At 36.8% G+C, this 18934-nt stretch overlaps 1 protein-coding gene across 3 annotated transcripts in view; it reads left to right on the top strand.

The window, feature by feature from the left end:
- LOC116302268 (hemicentin-1) overlaps positions 1 to 18589 on the top strand; it is a 134291-nt gene extending 115702 nt beyond the window's left edge. For 2 of the 3 annotated variants that reach the window (XM_089039811.1, XM_089039810.1), the window contains 17 exons: positions 2457 to 2708; positions 6040 to 6294; positions 7143 to 7400; positions 7921 to 8172; positions 9208 to 9501; positions 11868 to 12128; positions 12817 to 13086; positions 13253 to 13507; positions 14111 to 14362; positions 15780 to 16076; positions 16193 to 16308; positions 16436 to 16494; positions 16859 to 17004; positions 17349 to 17483; positions 17601 to 17625; positions 17705 to 17735; positions 17947 to 18589. In XM_089039811.1, coding sequence (XP_088895937.1) covers positions 2457 to 2708; positions 6040 to 6294; positions 7143 to 7400; positions 7921 to 8172; positions 9208 to 9501; positions 11868 to 12128; positions 12817 to 13086; positions 13253 to 13507; positions 14111 to 14362; positions 15780 to 16076; positions 16193 to 16308; positions 16436 to 16494; positions 16859 to 17004; positions 17349 to 17483; positions 17601 to 17625; positions 17705 to 17735; positions 17947 to 18384 — 3596 coding nt within the window. In that variant the 3' untranslated portion in view covers positions 18385 to 18589. The remainder of the gene's footprint in view (positions 1 to 2456; positions 2709 to 6039; positions 6295 to 7142; positions 7401 to 7920; positions 8173 to 9207; positions 9502 to 11867; positions 12129 to 12816; positions 13087 to 13252; positions 13508 to 14110; positions 14363 to 15779; positions 16077 to 16192; positions 16309 to 16435; positions 16495 to 16858; positions 17005 to 17348; positions 17484 to 17600; positions 17626 to 17704; positions 17736 to 17946) is intronic. The other variant, XM_089039809.1, reaches the window with a different exon arrangement.
- Positions 18590 to 18934: the final 345 nt, after the last annotated feature.

Below are 18934 nucleotides of genomic sequence, written 5' to 3'. Positions count from 1 at the left end.
CGTAAGCAAGAAATAATTTCCGTACGTAATTACATTACAGTGAGTCATGCCTAGGTTTGGCGCTTGTTTACGTAAGTTCGTGTTTGGGACATCCTGTTTGCGCCTAGGGCGTGCAACATTGCATAGGATGTGTAAGGTCTTAAGAATGCAGGTTTTTCCATAAAAATAGGCCCAAACTAAGCTTAAATCAGTGTAGTAAAAGTTCTTGAAGACGTTGCACATATCAAGACAAGGAATTCTCTACGATGTAAAGGTATGAATCTTTGAAGCCTTTTACACTTATACCTAGGATAGATTTAGGACAAATCTATGTTAATATCGTTAACTAGTCGTTATATTTTATAGCTTAGATTTTCTACATATTTGTTAAGCATTCGTTTCATGTTGTAGTAATTCTAGTCGCATTAGCGCGTAATTTAGTACAAAGTTATTCACGCAGTAGTAATTTAGTAATCACGCTGAGTGTATCTTGTCTTTTAAACCCTTTAAAACGTTTACTATAGGATCGCTACCGCCTTACTCGCTTGTTTAACCTTTTTACTACGATAAATAGCCTTAACTGCGGGATAAAAGACCTTTTCTTTCCAACCTTTAATTTGTTCGCTACTTAAACTCTACACTCAAGGTCATTGTCGCGACCGCGTGTTCAGTAAACCGTGTAATTCTTAGTTTGTCATAAACAAAGGTTAAAATACTTACCTAAAGCCATAGTTAACCTCTAGTCAATTTTTCCTATTGCTTTTTCCATTGGTTTAGTTCATTTTAAACGGTTTACCGACTTGTACATTAAACTTTGCAACCTAGTAATTTTCACTCGCGTATTGTAAACACTGCTAATCAGTATGCAATATTCAAATTACCTGTGACGTAATTTACGTATTTCCGTTTTTATTTATATCTAGCAAAACTGTATTCTATTCATAACTTTTAGCTATTAATTTAGATAAGCTACAAATTTATTTTATCTCATTGTAAATATTTTTCTTGTTTTCATTAGAGATATCCTGTAATCTCGTTCCCGTTTTTTTTTTCATGTATTGTAAAGTTGTGTGAATTTTTCAATGAATTCTTTTGTCAAAACCACTTGCAATCTGATTCATAGCTGAGCGCCTTGCCGCCGGTTACATATGTAACAGGAAATGGATCTAAATTAGGGGGCGTTTATGCAAAATATTGGGCCTTGGAGGCAGGCCCTCTTCTATCCTCTTCCACCTAACCTTCACTCCTCTTCCCCAATCCCCCACACAAAAAAACAACAGAGGGCTGCTACCATGGGCTACCCGAACATAAACACCTATAAAATAGGTTTACATCTATCTTCTAATTTACTGTTTCCAAATAAGTAGGGGACCTCTATTTCATTGAAGAGATTGTGTTAAAGTGCCTATGACACATCTAACAATATTCTTGGTACAGATTCTACATAAGGTGAGCTGTGCAATGATCAAAAACCACTCGTAGTTTGAGTAACGCATCTTGATGTTTATAAGTTTTATTCTTGTCATATGCTAATGACCGTGACGTCAGGAAAGTCATTTGTGCTTATCTTTTCGTTCCTTGTAATTTGAAGTACTTGCTGTGTGAGAACTTATTAGCAATAATTCTTATCATAGCCATGGGTGAAACAATAACGCTTTCCAAATTTATCTGTACTAGCTCAGTTTTGTATATTAAATGAAGACTCCCCTGACGTCACCATGAGCATATGACAAGGATAAAACCTTTATGGACATCAAGATGATTTTTTTTTTTTTTTTTTTTTTTTTTGGTCATTGAAAAGCTCACCTTATGTAGAATCTGTACCGAGAATATTGTCAGACGTGTCATAGGCACTTTAACGGTCTTTTTGTATAATAAGGCGCATGCGATTTTAGTACACCATTATATCAGTGTATCAAAATATTAGTCATATTAGTCATTACACTCATTACTGTATCCTTGCTTCAAAGTATAGGTGTATAAGAACAACAGTGATATTTAACAGTAACGCGTCATTTCCATAGTTGCTTGACATCCACTGAATTCCATTTGTATAATATTTTGTTTTCATTGTATTTACCATCCTTAGTGGTATACCATATAATTCATTCAAATGTACATTACTTATCTTAGCATGTGCTGAGTGGTAGAAATTTTACCACTTACTGTTTTCATTGTTACGCGCTTATCGAGAGAATAGCTGCAACATGGAAATCGGGTAATATATATGTCAATAAATTACCTTCGATCAAATAAATCGTTAGAATAGTTTTCCATGTACCTTCTCGTGGCCCCCAAGTACCTTTATCAGTGTGCTCTATAAACGATAGTGGATATGCGCTTAGCAATGAAAACAGTGGTAGAATCGTTTTTTCCTATTTTAGAAGGGATAGAGGGATAAGGAGGTTAACTAATCGCTTATTTTACTTTACCAACACTGGAAAATCGATTTTACTTGATTCTTTAAAAAATTCCAGTTCCTTCTTCGTGTACCATACATCCTGATGCAACAACAGTTAAGGAAACAGACAAGGTCTCGCTAAACGTCACCACCACAGGAAACCCACCTGTTTATGAGTACATCTGGACTCATCCTAATGGAAGTACACTGACCGCCGATAGCACACTGACATTTACTGCTTCAAGACAAGATACTGGGACATACAAGGTGTCTGTGTATAATGGTTTTGGTGATCGGAGTATTTGCACAAGTAACGTGACTGTACAATGTAAGCTGATGCATTTATTAAATGTAGTTAGACATTACTGTATATTCTCTCAGACTATAATTAGGTGCACGTTTATCTCTTCTTGTCTTGTGGATATAACTCTTGAATTGATATTTGATATCTGGATTTTGATTTGGGAGAATATGTCTAATATAGGTAACCCTTCTGTGTCATTCATTTGTCATTTGTCTTTGAGGAGACTGTGTACTAAATTGAAACAATCTCGCTTAACATTGTTTTTGAATCACGATTTTTTAAAACCCAAATTTAATGCTGAACAATTGCAAATCTGGAAAGCGGTCATTTTCGAGATAATCACGAAAAGCGTATCAGCAATTTTTTGAGAAAAATGAAGCGGAAAAGGAAAAATAAAAAATAAGATCACCGGTAATTAAGCTTTCATTTGACGTTATCCCCCCCCCAAAAGAAAACTTTGAAAAGTCATATTCCATTCTTTTTTTCTTGAATGGGTATGGAGGGGAGAGATGAGTTTGTAATAATAATAAAATAGGTTTAGTTGTAGTTTCATATTTATCTGCCCATGTTTTAATTATATTCCATGATTTTCAATAAGAGGACACTTTTTCAAAATCCATTCTCTTGTGATCTTTTTTTTTTTTTTTTCTTCTTCGTACTTGATACTTCCTTTTTTACTTTTTCCGTTCCTCACGATTGTTACTCATTATCGATATAAATGTAATCAAATTTATTTTTTTGTGATATTTTGAGTAAAAAATATTTTCCAAAACGAGTGCCAAAGACACATAAACTTGCACTTACCGTTTTTTTTCTTACCGTTTTTTTCTAAGAGCAATATCCGTGTCAATTTTTTCAAACTTTGTCAAAACTTTGTTTTATATAATAAGGAAAATATCGGGAAAATGTCCTGTTATTTTAAAAGGTAATTCAGCTTAGTTGTAATCTATACTCAGTGGTCTTCCTTCCACTTGTATGGGCTAAGGTATGGGCATTATGCCTCTGCGCTCGAGGAAAGGATAGTACACCCATAGACAAAAGCCCAACACTTAAAATCCATAACCTCTAAAACTCCATCTCTTAAACTCGGTCCCTTAAACTGACCGATTCCACGAAAACACATTAGAAATGTGATCATCGTTTTCAGCCAACCCTTGAGCCCGCAATGGTTTCCCGTTCGACTGCACCCAGGGGATGAACCCATCGCATTCTCGCCGGGGAGATGAAAGAATTGATAGCTTTGCACGATTAGCGGAAGGATGCTAAAAATAAAACAAAACGAACGATACTTAAGGGAAACGCAATGAGGGAGAGGCCCAAGGGTTGACAGACTTCTGCACACGTACGAAGACCGGCAGGGAATAAGGCTCCCATTATAAGACACTGTCAAACCTCGGAGCCGTGGGGTACGGGCAATGTAACAAACGAATTTTTATGGCGCATAACCATAACCCAGTCGGGAGTGATTTAATTGTGCTATAATTCAGCTTGAAGCTATTGCTTGAATGTAGGTATCTACCTGATAAATAAGATCAATTATATCACGACAAACTAAAAACTGACCCTGAAAAGATTTAACGAAGCCATCATAAAAACGTGATAGCATAGAGAAACTGCTGGCGTAAAACACAAAAGCTATGAATAACGCAAAACCCAACATATAACAAACAACTGGCCATGAAAAGATTCTTAACAAAGCCAGCATATCAAAGTGCCCGTGAAAGAACAATAAACTCATAGCAAGAACTGCATGCGTAAAACACAAAAGCTATGAATAACGCAAAACCCAACATACAGTCAATTCAAAAAACGTTGTCTTCAACCAACTCAAGCCTACGCGACTGGACCGAAAGGAACTCTGGGTAGTAATCATTGAAGCCGAGTAGACTCCATAATTTTATCTGACTAGTTATGCCTGGTTTACAGCACGAACCTTCGTAGGCGAGCGGGAAGTGTTAAAGGAGAAGTTTTTTTAATGCCTTCATATCTTCGGAATTGTGAACTGAATCATAACTACTTTGTTTTTCTTTCCCTAAACCAAAAGACATGCATTTGATGGATTGTTTCTCGCCATTATTATCTTATTGCTAGCAATTTATTCAGAACGAATATTTAACCGCTTCAGTGATTTTTACCCATATTTCTTTCGGTCCAGTCGCGTAGGCTTGAGCCGGTCGACGACAACGTTTTTTGAATTGACTGTATATAACAAACAACTGGCCATGAAAAGATGTTTAAGGAAGCCAGCATAACAAAGTGCACGCGAAATCACACCAAACGCATAGCAAAAGACTGCATGCGTAAAACACAAAAGTCATGAATAAAGCTAAGCCAAACATCTCATGACAAACAAAAATATTGAACAAAACGGAGTGCAGAATAAAACAAAACTGGCCAAAAAACAAGCATTGACAAAAATAATGAATAACGCTGAGCCAAATAGTTCATAACCAAACACAACTGGCAAATATTTTAAAATGAATGGCCAGAAGTGACAGTGGCAACAAAATATAGCATAAGGTTATGACCAACAACTGACTAGCAAACATTACTATTAGAACTACAAAACGTACAAACCAAGGGAAATTTACTGCCACCGTAAGGAAAGTTGAACTAAAGCTTGATTAAGCAGCTAATCCTGCCACGAACATTAGCGAAACTCGGCAAGTATCGAAAAAACCCGACAAATTAATTAAAACAGAAATATTACCACAATAAGTTCTCCTTGTACTGGTGATGGGGGTCTTGGTCTGCGTTTTCCTGGTTTTGCTGGGCAACTATAGGATTTACTGGGAGTACAGGAGCTTGTCCTTATAGATTGTGCTTAGCCAAGGTTAAAATCAGGCTACCGAAGAGGAACATACGTTGCAACTGGGTACAGAACTTGATTTCTCACTGCTTTTATACTCGTTGCTTCGTTGCCTCATTCCAATTGGCAGCTTGTTCAAATTTTTCATTCTACTCATTGACACCGGATTAGCGGTATTCACCCCAATTCCGTGTATCCAGCCATTTATATTTAAACCGAATTATATATGGCTCCAAACTTATATTGTCTCTTGAAAGTAACATTAACTACGCTTTTGTTAACTTTTTGACTAGTAAGTAACTCACTAATGAATTTCATTTTTTGGCTGTCCTTCCTTCGAGAACGAGTTAAGCCCTATATAGCATTGTATAGCTCTCATTTCATTGTGTAATACTGGCAGATCCTGTTAGTTGTGCCATATATACTGTTTTGCCAATTACTAAAAGTGAGCCCATAACGCGGTAATTGTTAATGGCAAAAGAAAGTCTCTGCTAATTGTGTGTTGATTCTTTACGTTTTCAAATAATTATATTTATATTTTATCAGATCCTCCGGTGGCTGTGACTTCGAAGTTAGTCATAATTGAAAACTACCAAAACGGATCAATAAATTGCTCTGCTCCAGGCGAGCCTGAACCGACCTTTTCTTGGACGTCCACCACAACCAGAACACTGCTGACCAAAGACAATGGAAGAACAGTGGTGTTGATTAACGCAACACTAGAAGATACAGGAAACTATACCTGTACTGCTAAAAATAGTTTGGGTGATTCCAGTAGCACCTCGAGTGTAATAGTTGCATGTAAGTAAACTGCAGTTACTCGTGTTATCATTTATGTCGTATTTTCTTTTGCAAATATGCGACAACTATTTGTTTGTATCCTCCACGAAAAGCGCGGTTTCACCCTGAGCTACCACCATCCCGGTTATTCGACTGGTTTATCTTGTCAAAGTTTGAAAAAGAAAATTTTACTTGCTATATTCCTTCTCGGTGTCTGTTATCTTGGTGACTTTTCTAGTATGTATGATTACTGATCTTATCAAAATCCATTGTTTTCAGTCTGCATTATCCCAACGAATGCATAGAGGAAAATCAGACACATTTAGTTCATTCATTATTGTCTTTGTTTCTATGATAAACAAGCTAGAAAGAAAACAATTGGATTTTGATAAGAACAATAATTATACTAGATAATCACTTCGGCACGCAGCATTCGTAGGTATAATGCAGGCAGCTTTGGGCTACGCCCTCAGCTGCCTGCATTATACCTACGTACGAATGCTGCGTGCCTCGGTAATTATTTATTAAATAATGGCGTGGTATACGTCCATAATTCTAAACTTCTTTATTTAAATATTTATTTATATTTATAAAAAAAGCAAATTGATTGTTATAAGGGTGCTTACAAAACATGCGAAGTTCCAGCGGAGAAGTTGCGTTCCTGGAATATCGTCCTCAGCGAAGTCTAGAATCTAAACATTCGTTTTAGTCCAACGCAGTAGATGGAAATACATTGTGATACCATCCTTGGTTCTGTTGTGAGAGTATTATATATTTCAGTATAGTGGTTTTATTTATTTTTTCTCATTTCTACTCCAACTGAAAACATTTTATGTATCACTAAAATGTTATTTTATTGTGTAATACAGATCTTGTTGGTTGTACCATATCTCCAGATTTGCCAAATGTTATCGTAAATGAAAGTGGGTCAGTAACTTTGACATGCGTTGGAAAAGGACAACCGCCAGTGAATGAGTTTTTTTGGACCTATCCTAATGGCACTACACATCCTGGTACTTCAGTCCTTCAGTACAGGGCTTCCAGGACGAACATAAAAATTTACCACTGTTTGGTTCGAAATAGCTTAGGACGTTCTGGAAATTGTACACGCAAGGTCACCGTGCATTGTAAGTTTTAAGAATGATATTTGACACTAACCGTTGAATTAGCATTCCATTTGACCCCTGTCTTTTGAATTAAAAAAACTTAGAGGAAAATTAAATCAGTCCACAACTCTGTTGGCCTGCCTGCCCGCCTTGATCGTGATTAATTGACCGGCAGACCGTACGAGTTAGTTAGTGAGTGAATAGTGACCCTAAGATCATATTATAGTTAGTTATAGTACTCAAGTTATCAGTATACCAGTATATCGATAACATCGGTATTAGCCCATGAGTATCCTTGCATAAGAACAGCAATGCATATCATCGTTTATTAACACTAGCTAGTTATTATTCGTATAAACTGTATGTCCATCCTTTGCCTTACCACGTGCTGTGGTTTAGAACGTAGTTGAGTTCACAAGTCCTTTGTGTTTTGTTATGTTTGAGAGGATAGATAGGGAGAACTTGAAATCTCATAACATAATTTACTTTCTCAGCATTCAAATTATAAAATCGATTTACTTGCTTATTTTAACAATTCCAGTTCCTTCATCATGTGAAATACATCCTAATACAACGACAGTTAAGGAAACAGACAAGGTCTCGCTAAACGTCACCACCACAGGAAACCCACCTGTTTATGAGTACATCTGGACTCATCCTACTGGAAGTAGACTGACCGCCAACAGCACGCTGACATTTACTGCCTCAAGACAAGATACTGGGACATACAAGGTGTCTGTGTATAATGGTGTTGGTGATCCGGGTATTTGCACAAGTAACGTCACTGCACAATGTAAGCTGATGCGTTTTTTTTTTTTTTATTCTCCACTTTCACATCCCCATAATACTTTGCGTCTTTGGGGGGTAGCCAGAGGGTAAAAACCCACTTTTTTTGCTGAAGGCTGATCAGACAATGTTGACAATACCTTGTTTGGTATCCAAAAAAAAAAAATGAAGAAGTAAAAAAAAAAAAAAAAAAAAAAAAAAAAAAAAAAAAAAAAACAGAAAAAGATAGAAGCTTGAAGACGTTTAAGGTAAATTTTGAAAAAATTTTTCGTAAGTCAATACAATTTCTGTAAGACAAAAAGTCTTGAAGTTAACTTGGAATAAACTGATAACCATTATTGTAGAAATAAAAGCAGGTATAGTATAAATTCAATTAAGAAACTTTTCAATTTGGGACAGTTTTTCGATTGGTTACCCCCTAAAGACGCAAGACATTATGGGGATGTGAAAGTGGAGAATAGTTAGAAAATAGTCTGATCACAATTGGGTATACTTTTATTTCGTCTTCTGGATAAGTGGTCAATAATCATGATTTGCTATAATAGTTCAGTTTGGGGAGAATAAATATATGTATGTAAGGAACCCAGAGTTCTCATCGTCATCTGCAGCTGTCTTGGGTCAACCACATAGAGCGGCCGAAGGAACCCAAAGTTCTGTTCATTTCTTTGTCATTGATATATTGCATTCACCACAGGGAACCCGGCTCCAGAAAATGAGTATTTTGCTGTGGCACAAAGTAACCTTTTTTTCTTTCTGATATGGACTAACTGCAGTGCTTATACATGATTATACAAGTGTCGCATCCTGTATCCGGGATAGCGGATTAAGATCTTAGTAACGTAGTTGTGCAATCGACTCTACACATAGGTATTATTGCTCCTATGATGGGTGGTTCTGTTTTCCACAAGAAGCTAGCCCCGACATATCCACATACCTTTCCTTTTTATTGTGTAAAGAAAAAATATTGTTGGTTGTGCCATATGTAGTCTTTTAGGTTTAGGTTGAATTAGGTAACTTGATATCCTCTTTTCTTTTGTTACAGTCATGCCTCGCTTGGTTAATATATTGGTAATCAAAGATCCTCAGCCCACGGTTAGAGAAGAAAATGGCACTATATTTGTCTACGAAAGTGACAGCTTCAATCTAGCCTGCGAGTCACAAGCAAACCCTGAAGCAAGGTATAAGTGGACAGTACCATACCCAAGTCTATTCAGTGGGCTGAACCAACAGGCACTGTTATTCAACGACGCAACCACAAATCATTCAGGGAGATACGTGTGCACTGCCATTAATATTGTTGGTGAAGCAAGCAGTTCAAAGAACTTGAGCGTCTATTGTAAGTTTTGTTTTGTTGTTTTTGTTATTGTTTGTGTTGTCATCGTTGTTTGTTGATTGCCAGACATACTTTATTATTTATACAATATTATATTTCATAGTCCTTCGGCTAGAATGCAGGTCTTCGTCGAGCATGCTAAGTAAGAAATAAAGGCTCTGGGTATGAGATAGGCTGCCTACTATGGAAAAAATGAAGCTACTGTACTTGCTCCTACGAAGCGACGATGACGCTATTATTAGAGCCCACGATTGCACGCGCGTACCCAAATCGAAAATAAAAAAATGAAAAAAACAAACAAACAAAAAACAAATACCAAACAACCAACCATGCACGTTATAGGTTTTGGTGGTAGCCTCATTTTCAGAATTAGCTTTGGGTGTTCTACATCGTGGCTCTTGTCCGATCAAAGAGAGCTTCCGAACCATGATAATTTCCCTCAGTTAATACCGAGAACGGAGGCAATAAGTATAGGTTATCGTATGGGGCTGAGTAAAATTAAGGATTGATTTCACAAGTGGTGTTTTAATAGTTTTGAAATTGCCCATGACGTTTATCATATACTGGGCAAAATGTAAGGGGAAAAAAAACCTCGTCTTTAAGAAACTGATATAATGCCCGTACGTATCAAATCAAATGTAGTTATGGAGTTATGGTTTAAAATAGAGATATTTAGCAGAGCTCAAACGGTTTTTTTTTGTTATTACATGTGCTCTCTTCATTTTTTTTTTTTTTTTTTTTTTTTTTTTTCTTTTTTTACAATAACAAAAACGATAACTTCTCGTTGAGTGATCAAAACAATCAAAGAACAGAACGAGCGCTCGTTGACGTCAGCTTATCTGCCTGTCCTCTTATTGATGATATCCAATAAAACGCGAGAAATATTGTAAAGCTATCAATCAGCTCAATCTGGGGGATAAAACAATAGGTTCCAATTCTTAAAAGACTGGAATTCTTTTGTTTTGTCCCCCAGATGGAGCTGCTTTGACGTCACATGCAAGGGTCCATTTCCCTCATCACTATTCACCCACAGGGATGTTAAACGGTTAAACGACTTCTGGAAATAAAAGATTCAGAAGTGATCATGATATTATGTAAATTATCAAGGGCGGGGGTGGATGGCTAACACATGTCAAGGTCCGGATGATTTACGATATCGTGCCAAAAACGAGTTCAACATTTTTTTTATTATAAAACTTTAAACCAACAATAAAATCTCCTATTCTCGCTTTTATTTATTTATTTATTTTTTAAAGCAAACTATATGCCAACGTATTTTGTAACCTTAAGTGAATTTCAAAACAAATCCATTATCTGCAAACAAAAACAAACAAAAACAAAAAAAAAGAAACAAAAAACAAAACAAACAAATAATACATCTATCAAGTGAAATTTACACGCTATCGGGGATTTAGAGTTAATCCAAGTCGACCTCTCTGAGGCTTACAGAGTCAAGATCGAAGCAAGTGTGAAAAAAAGTGCGTGTGATATGATCCTGGTTGGATTGAACGGGCTTTTTTCAGCGCGCATGAACTAAGAAGGATACGATGGACTTTGCGAAAGTCTATCGGGTATTGGGTGAATGATTTCTGCAATAACGAGACAAGATAATAAGGGACATGTTTATATTGAAATATGTTATATACCAAGTAAGAGACAAGACGCGCCTTTGCAATTTTGGACATTGTTACTATTGGTGAAATGTAGTTTAGGAACACTCGTAGCACTTATGAAATACATGAAGATATAGAAATATAAATGTTATAGTGCTTGGGAACGAGGTTATTCCGGGCGAAAGCCCTTGGAATTAAATTCGGAAAAAATTAATTTCCGACCACGCTGGGAATCGAACCCACGACCTTCGGAATTGTACTAACCAATGCTCTACCAGCTTAGCTAGAGGTCAGACTGAGAGCAGGCCGGGGTGAAATAGATGTTAGGTTGCGGTAATTATGATGCAAAGATGAGAATATGTGGACCGCGTAGCACTTATGAAATACATGAGGATACAGAAATATAGATAAGTTATAGTGCTTGGGAACGAGGTTATTCCGGGCGAAAGCCTATCTAAAACTTATCTATTTTTTTATATCTTCATGTATTTCATAAGTGCTACGCGGTCCACATATTCTCATTTCAAAAGGTACAGTAAAATATCTTACTTTATCCATACGTTTTTGTTTTGTTTTTTGTTTTGTAATACTCATCCATGATAAGATCATTCACCATATCGATAGATTATGTGTGCTTATAATTTTGTTGTTGCTATTTTGTTAGTTTGTTTGTTGTTGTTCCTTTGTTTGCTTTATTTTTGCTAATTATTATAGAAAATTGCTTGTTAAAATCTATGCCTTTGGATTTTCTTCCAGTTTTACCAGAATCTACATCAATCAGCATATCTCCAAACCTGACAGGTTTTTGTCTTGGAAGTCTTGCAACTATCTCATGTACATCCTATGCCAAGCCTCCTGCTAAATACTCTTTGTATCACAACACAAAGCTGGTCCATGATAACAGTATTAGTGGTGTGTTTAGTGTGACATTAAATGAATTAGGCAAGAACTACATCTGTGTACCGTACAATACTGTGGGGTTCGGCCAAAATAGAAGTTTGGAGCTTCTTGTCAAAGGTATTAAAACAATATCCAATGCAATCGTTTCTTCTATCAATTTTTTAACAAGAAAAAACAATAACCGTCCTAACCAAACTACAATGACACATAAATAAATATTTTTTTTGTTTGGCAAGCGATCTATTAAATACACCTCCCATTTATTATGGATATGTAAACTTTGAGAAAATACAGGTTTAAACTAGAAAAATGTGCTTGAAGAGCACACTTATGACACAATAATTGTACTCCTCATGCCCAATCAGAATCGAGTAATTTTATAGAGTGTATTATAACTTATAAAATCGAAAATTTTATAAGGTTTTGTGTTGGCTCTAAAGGTCTTGCCAGCCACGGCATGTATGTAGCGTTGAAGCAAACTTATTTTCGTGTTGGGTGCTAGAAATAAACATATTTGCAGATTAACTATTGTTGCGCTTTCGTGATGTTTTCATATTCTCATTTAAATTTTCATTTCTTGTTTATTTCCTCCTTCGCGGCAACAAAAAAATAACATTACAGTAGCAAAGCATAAAATTATTCATGTTTTGATATATTTCAAATGCTTCCCAAAATCAAATGCGATGTGATGATTTATTAATAAAGTCTTCAAAGTTGCCATAGCAATATCATATTGACAGTAGAGTAACTAATGAATCGTCGTTAAGCAATTGCTTCATTATTGTATAACCTCTTTTTTATTTAGAACCTCCTAAAGCCGAAAACTGTAAAGTCACCAGTGAGAATATGATCAATGGATCGGTAGTTGAAGGAGAAAGAGTGACCTTGTCGTGTATCATCACTGGTAGTGATCCACTGAACATAACATGGACCAATGGTAGTCACGTGTGGAATCAAGTGAACCTGACGATTGATTCTGTCAACAGAGAAAATACTGGAAATTATTATGTGACAGTTAATAATGGCAAAGAGTGCAACGAAACAAAAGGGAAAAATCTTCCACTCATCGTCTACTGTAAGTGTTATCTTTATTTGAATAACACGTGCTGCGGTTTCACTTAAGGTTTAAATCGTATCTGTTTTCTTATTTTAGATTGGGGATGTGGATAAGGAGGTTAATCTCTTGGCTGTATTTACTTACTCAACATTTACATATTTTTGTAATATTTTAACAATTCCAGTTCCTTCGTCGTGTGAAATACATTCTGATAAAAATATAACACTTAAAGAAACAGAGAAGGTCTCGCTAAACGTCACCACCACAGGAAACCCACCTGTTTATGAGTACATCTGGACTCATCCTAATGGAAGTAGACTGACCGCCAATAGCACACTGACATTTACTGCCTCAAGACTAGATACTGGGACATACAAGGTGTCTGTGCATAATGGTGTTGGTGATCGGGGTATTTGCACAAGTAACGTCGCTGTGCAATGTGAGCTAACATTGTCTAGTAATATATATTTAGAAAATATCCTCTTTGAACTGATAATCAGTGTACGTCTTTTTTGGGGGGTGGGGGGGGGGGGGGATACTGTAAAGTGATTTAGTTTAGATTTATTACTTGATAACGGGGTTTAGGTTTTTGGAGAATATATTATGTGTGTGTGTGTGTGTGTGTGTGTGTGTGTGTGTGTGTGTGTGTGTGTGTGTGTGTGTGTGTGTGTGTGTGTGTGTGTGTGTGTGTGTGTGTGTGTGTGGTGTGTGTGTGTGTGTATGTCTAGGGAACCCAAAGTTCTGGTTCTTTCATTTCTCATTTACCTATTATTTGTTCTTTGAAGAGTTTGCTTGGAAACTGCAATAAAACGTAGGTATACATTACGGGGAAATGCATTTCCTTATTTCAATGACTGACTGGTTACCTGTTTTTTAAGAGCTCCTTCATACATTCGTATGTCCAGCAAAACTGATATCTGGGGGATGTGACAAATTTGAAAGTTTTGCCAGTTGTCAATTCTCCCAACTTTCCCTTCATTCGTTTATCACTTTGTATATTTGATTATTTTTTACTATTTTTCTATCCATCTCACCACACAAGATTTTGAAGACCTTACTTGCGAAGCTGTTCCAGTTGAGGTGAAGGAGGGAGACAACATAGCATTGAATTGTAGTGTCACTGCATATCCCCCAGCAAGTTACACCTGGAATGTTGGAAAAGGAGCTGAACGCGGTACCGCATCAAACGTAATGTTCACTGCCTCACGTGATCTTCATAACAAATCGTTTACGTGCACTGCAGAAAACTCCCGTGGAGTAAAGAACTGTTCGACAACACCTCTTAAATTTCTTTGTGAGTACTAATGCATTCACACACAAGTCGGCTAAGGATGGCGTGCGGCACATGCGGGCAGTAGTAGCCACAGTAGTTCATCATTTACATCAACATGTCTTTTCATTTTCATGGGTAGTCTTTATGTTCTCGATTTAGCACCTTCAGCTTAAACAGGTTTTTTTTAGTTTAAAGGTTTATAAGTTGCATCCTCTGAAACATACCCCATACCACAATAGACCATGGTTTCCATGTCCATCCTGTAAATTCGGAAGCCAGTTTAACCCTTGAAATAAGAAGGAGAAGCTCCACAATATTTATAACACTGAAGAAAATCCTTCCTTCCGACTAATAACACTGCTCACAGTTGGTTCAAATCTTATCTCAATAATGAAACAGTAATGATAAAAGGGTAAATTTTACACCATAAAAAGCTGATGAAAAATCTTACTGACGTTTCGGACGCTAGGGCGAAAGTCACTTTGTTTCTATAGGCAATGTTACCTCTGCTACAAAACAAATTCTCGGGGGAGTTCCGCAAGGCTCGTTCCTTGGTCCTCTCTTGTTCCTCTTATATCTAAACTACTTTCAAAAATCATCCAATGCAGTTGATTTTCACCTTGTTGCTGATAATTCTAACATATTCCACTCTAATAAAAGCTTATGTCACTTAGAAACAGCTGTTAATAAGGAGCGATCTTAAATCTATATATCAATTACTGTTTACTAACAAACTCTCTTTAAATATTGAGAAATCTAACTTCCTTATTTTTCACACACCTCAAAGAAAGATTACCTATCATGTTAAATCATAATCACTAAAGATCGATATCTTAGAGGAAGATCATACCATTAAATATCTAGGTGTGCTGATTGACAAATATTTAAATTGGAAGTCTTACGTCTCCTTTATTGAAAGTCAAATAAAACGTGGTATTGGAATATTAGCTAAGTTATGTCATAATGTCACTAAAAGTATTCCCCGACATTAGCCTATACTATTCCCTTATTTACCCTTATCTTACCTATGGTCTTGTAGCATGGGGGAACACTTCTGCAGTTTCAAATGTGAGCCATCTCTTCATTCTGCAGAAAAAAAGCTATACGGCTAATGTCATTTGCTGATTTTAGAAATCATACAAACCCTTTCTTCATTTGCCTCAACATTCTAAAATTGATCGAAGTTGTCGTACAATTTGAGTAGGCATCGCGTAAATGAGCACTAATAAGCCAAATCGCATCTTTTATTGTTTTCTTATTTTCCACTTTAAGGGTTCTACCGTTTATCAGCATGTCTGCATGCCTGCAAAGTTAAAACCTGAAGTGATGTATAATCATTGAAGTACTTGTAACCTGTACTGAGCGTTTACTAATAACCAGGAAGATTCATTATGATTGTTTCACGTTCGTTTTTTGTGTTTTGTTTCATCCTTAACAGACTTAGATCCTCTGGAAGTGATTGGATCGAGTAACAAGAGCTACAGTCAGCCCAATTCACTGGTATTGTTTAACCTTAGTATCAACGCTTATCCCAGTAACGCATCCCTGTCTTGCAATCCTTCTGCACCGAATATATTGACTACCATCACCAGCCATGATGCAGGATTAACTAGAAAACAGTATTTGGTGGTAGTTATCATCCAGAATGATGTGGACAATGCTAGCATTGTGTGTAAAGCTGAAAATAGCGTTGGTGTACGGGAAAGGACATTGCATTTTTACAGGCAACCAATATGTGAGTAATGATAATGAGAATTACAAATGCCGCTAGCTTGAGCTGATTCAGTCCTGATCAGATGAATTTGCTATAACCCATTATGCGATATTTGACTGTTTTTGTTTCTACTTTAGTTTTTAAGGAAACGTTTACCGGGCAGTTTAAAATAACAAACCAAGAATGGCAGGATGACCTTAAAGATACAAAATCAGTAAACTACAATGACCTTAAACAAAAGTGCATCAAAATAGTAAGTAGCTATTGTCATTTTCGTTCGTTCTTTCCTTCGTTCGTTCGCTCGTTCGCTTATTCGTTCGTTCGTTCTTTCGTTCACTGCATGGTCATTATTTTCATTAGTTTATTTTATTTATTTCTAGTTAGAAGCTGCATACTTAGGTGTACCATATTTGGCTGCCATAAGAGTAAAGGATTTCATGTAAGTATTCTTCAAACCTATAGTGGCTATAAGTATAGGTAATGATATAGTTTCGAGTGCAATTTGGAAATAATTTGCAGGATTTTTTTTTAACTTAATAGAGCCTGTAAACAAACGAGAGCAAATTATTTCCAAATTGAAGGAGATCCTCTCTCCTTACTGAATTTGAGCACAGGATAACCTTTCATTCAAGAAAATCCACACGATATCTCCCCCAGCCCCTCCCCCCCCCCCCCCCCCCTCCCCCTTCCTCACACACACACACACACACACACACTTACTCACACACATTTCAATATATTTTTTATGGTTTAACTTGAGCAAAGCTGTACTCTTTTTATCTTTACGACTTTCATTACAATAGTAAGGGAAGCATCATAGTGCGGTTTGAGCTCGAAGTCATTGGTCAAGTGCCTGATCCACTGGTGCCTTTGAGAGATTATATCAAAACACAAGGAGAAGAAATCGATGGCTTACAGATAGACTACAACAGCATTCAGAAATCAAGTGGTAAGATGGTTTAGTAGCTTGGATTCTACTCGGGGAAGGCCAAGGGTGTTTTTACTTTCGTTTTACCACTGCTTTCATTGCTACTCGCTCATCAAGACATAGGTCGCTACTGGGAAATCGAACGTACAGTAGACTGTCGTCAGTCATATGAATCTCCCCATGTATGTACTTTTACGTACTCTAAGGATTTATTTGACAAAGTTTACGATGCTTAGTCTATATTGCCTGATTTGGCTGTACCGACTTTTGTCTCGATATTGCGTAGCAATGAAAATAGTGGTAAAAATCTGTGTGACTATATTTGTATTGTATCGTAATAACATAAATAATTAACCCTTTAATAGACTTCAAAGAAAATACGCCGATTCCATGTAAAGAGGAGAACAAGACACTGGTACCAGTTCTTGGAGCCCTGTTTGGTTTGTCGATTGTTCTGAACATCATATTTATAGTGGGGTTCCTGTGGTTAAGCAGAAAAGGTATGATACGTTATTTTGGATGTAAACGCATGGAACATGAAAGTAGAGATGGACAAAGAGGGAAAAAGATAGGATTAAAAGTTTAATTTAACTTAATTTTTTGTTTCCTGATTTTAGATTCAAAAGGAAGTTCTGGAAAAAAGTACGTACTATCTAAGACATTTAAATGATAAAAGTTCAGATTAATAAAAGCAATTGAAAGTTAATATCCCCTTTTTCAGATGGAACAAAAGTGACGAGAAAGGACAAATGGTAATTTTATATGTATAAAGCATACCATATTATCTAATATTATCTACGTATTATTGATATTGCGCACATGAAATTTTCATGTAGCTATCCATGTATATTCATCCATCCATCCATCCATCCATCCATCTATCCATCCATCCATCCATCCATCCATCCATTGTTTCTTCTCTGTCTATTCACTCATTACTATTATTCTTCCTTACGAACAAAGAACGACATCTCACTTCAAGAAACAAGTTTTAATGCTACAGATAACGAAACGCTAAACGTGCCAGAATGTAAACCAATAGGAAGGCGAGGATTATCGACGAGTAATGCAGGCATCCCTGAATATGAAGCGGTGACAACAAGAACCCGACCACGTCCACCACATTCTGGTGTACGGACGAATTACCCCATGCCTCAGTATGAAGGTACAGATCAACATGGACAAACAGAGGCTGTCTCAAATCCACCTCCACTCACCTATCAGACCATCCCACTTCGTGCTGGTTACTACGATTCACTGAGTCCTTTCACACGACTGCCCCCTAAGGGTACAGCACTGTCATCCACAGGAAGCCCAACACGCACAGGAGAGTACCAGGCCCTTCAACCCAAGATTGTGTCTCCACAGTACCAGTCTCTGGATGACTTGAGCAAATGCTAAGTGAATAAGGACCAAACGAGAACAATATTGATGAGCCATTGCCTTTTTCTTTTAAAAATGCTACTAATAGAGTAAATGATATGCAGGACATCTGTACCATTACTGATAGCACACTCACTCCTCCATTATAAATGATACACTTGCAATTTCATTTGATCACATTTTGCTATTTACTTCGGTTCAAATTAAATTCGTCACACGTTAAGTGCAGTTTTTTAATCATCAAGTAAAAGTAGTATAGGGAATGGGGGTTCCAGCGCAATCTCAACACGGGCAAGACCCGTGTCAAAAATCCACCTACGGAAACAACCCACTCCAAGTGTGGTTGGGGGCAACAGCGCAAATATGTTAGTCTATATATGGAGTGCGAAGAATGTAAGAGAACTTTTAAGAAAGAAGCGGATTTGAAAAAGCATTTGAAAATGAAGACGAAGTGTATGCGCAGTTATGATTGTGGATGTGGTAAGAAGTTTGAGACTAAGGTTAAATTGTTTTGGCATTGTCAGGACTGTGAGTACGACTACGACGACTTAAAAAGTGCTTGGTATTA

This window comes from Actinia tenebrosa, unplaced genomic scaffold, assembly GCF_029948245.1.
Source record: "Actinia tenebrosa isolate PJP-AT-01 unplaced genomic scaffold, QUT_ActTen_1.0 PGA_scaffold7__59_contigs__length_16204524, whole genome shotgun sequence".
Lineage (NCBI taxonomy): Eukaryota > Metazoa > Cnidaria > Anthozoa > Actiniaria > Actiniidae > Actinia > Actinia tenebrosa.
This window is presented reverse-complemented; position numbering and strand designations above follow the sequence as displayed.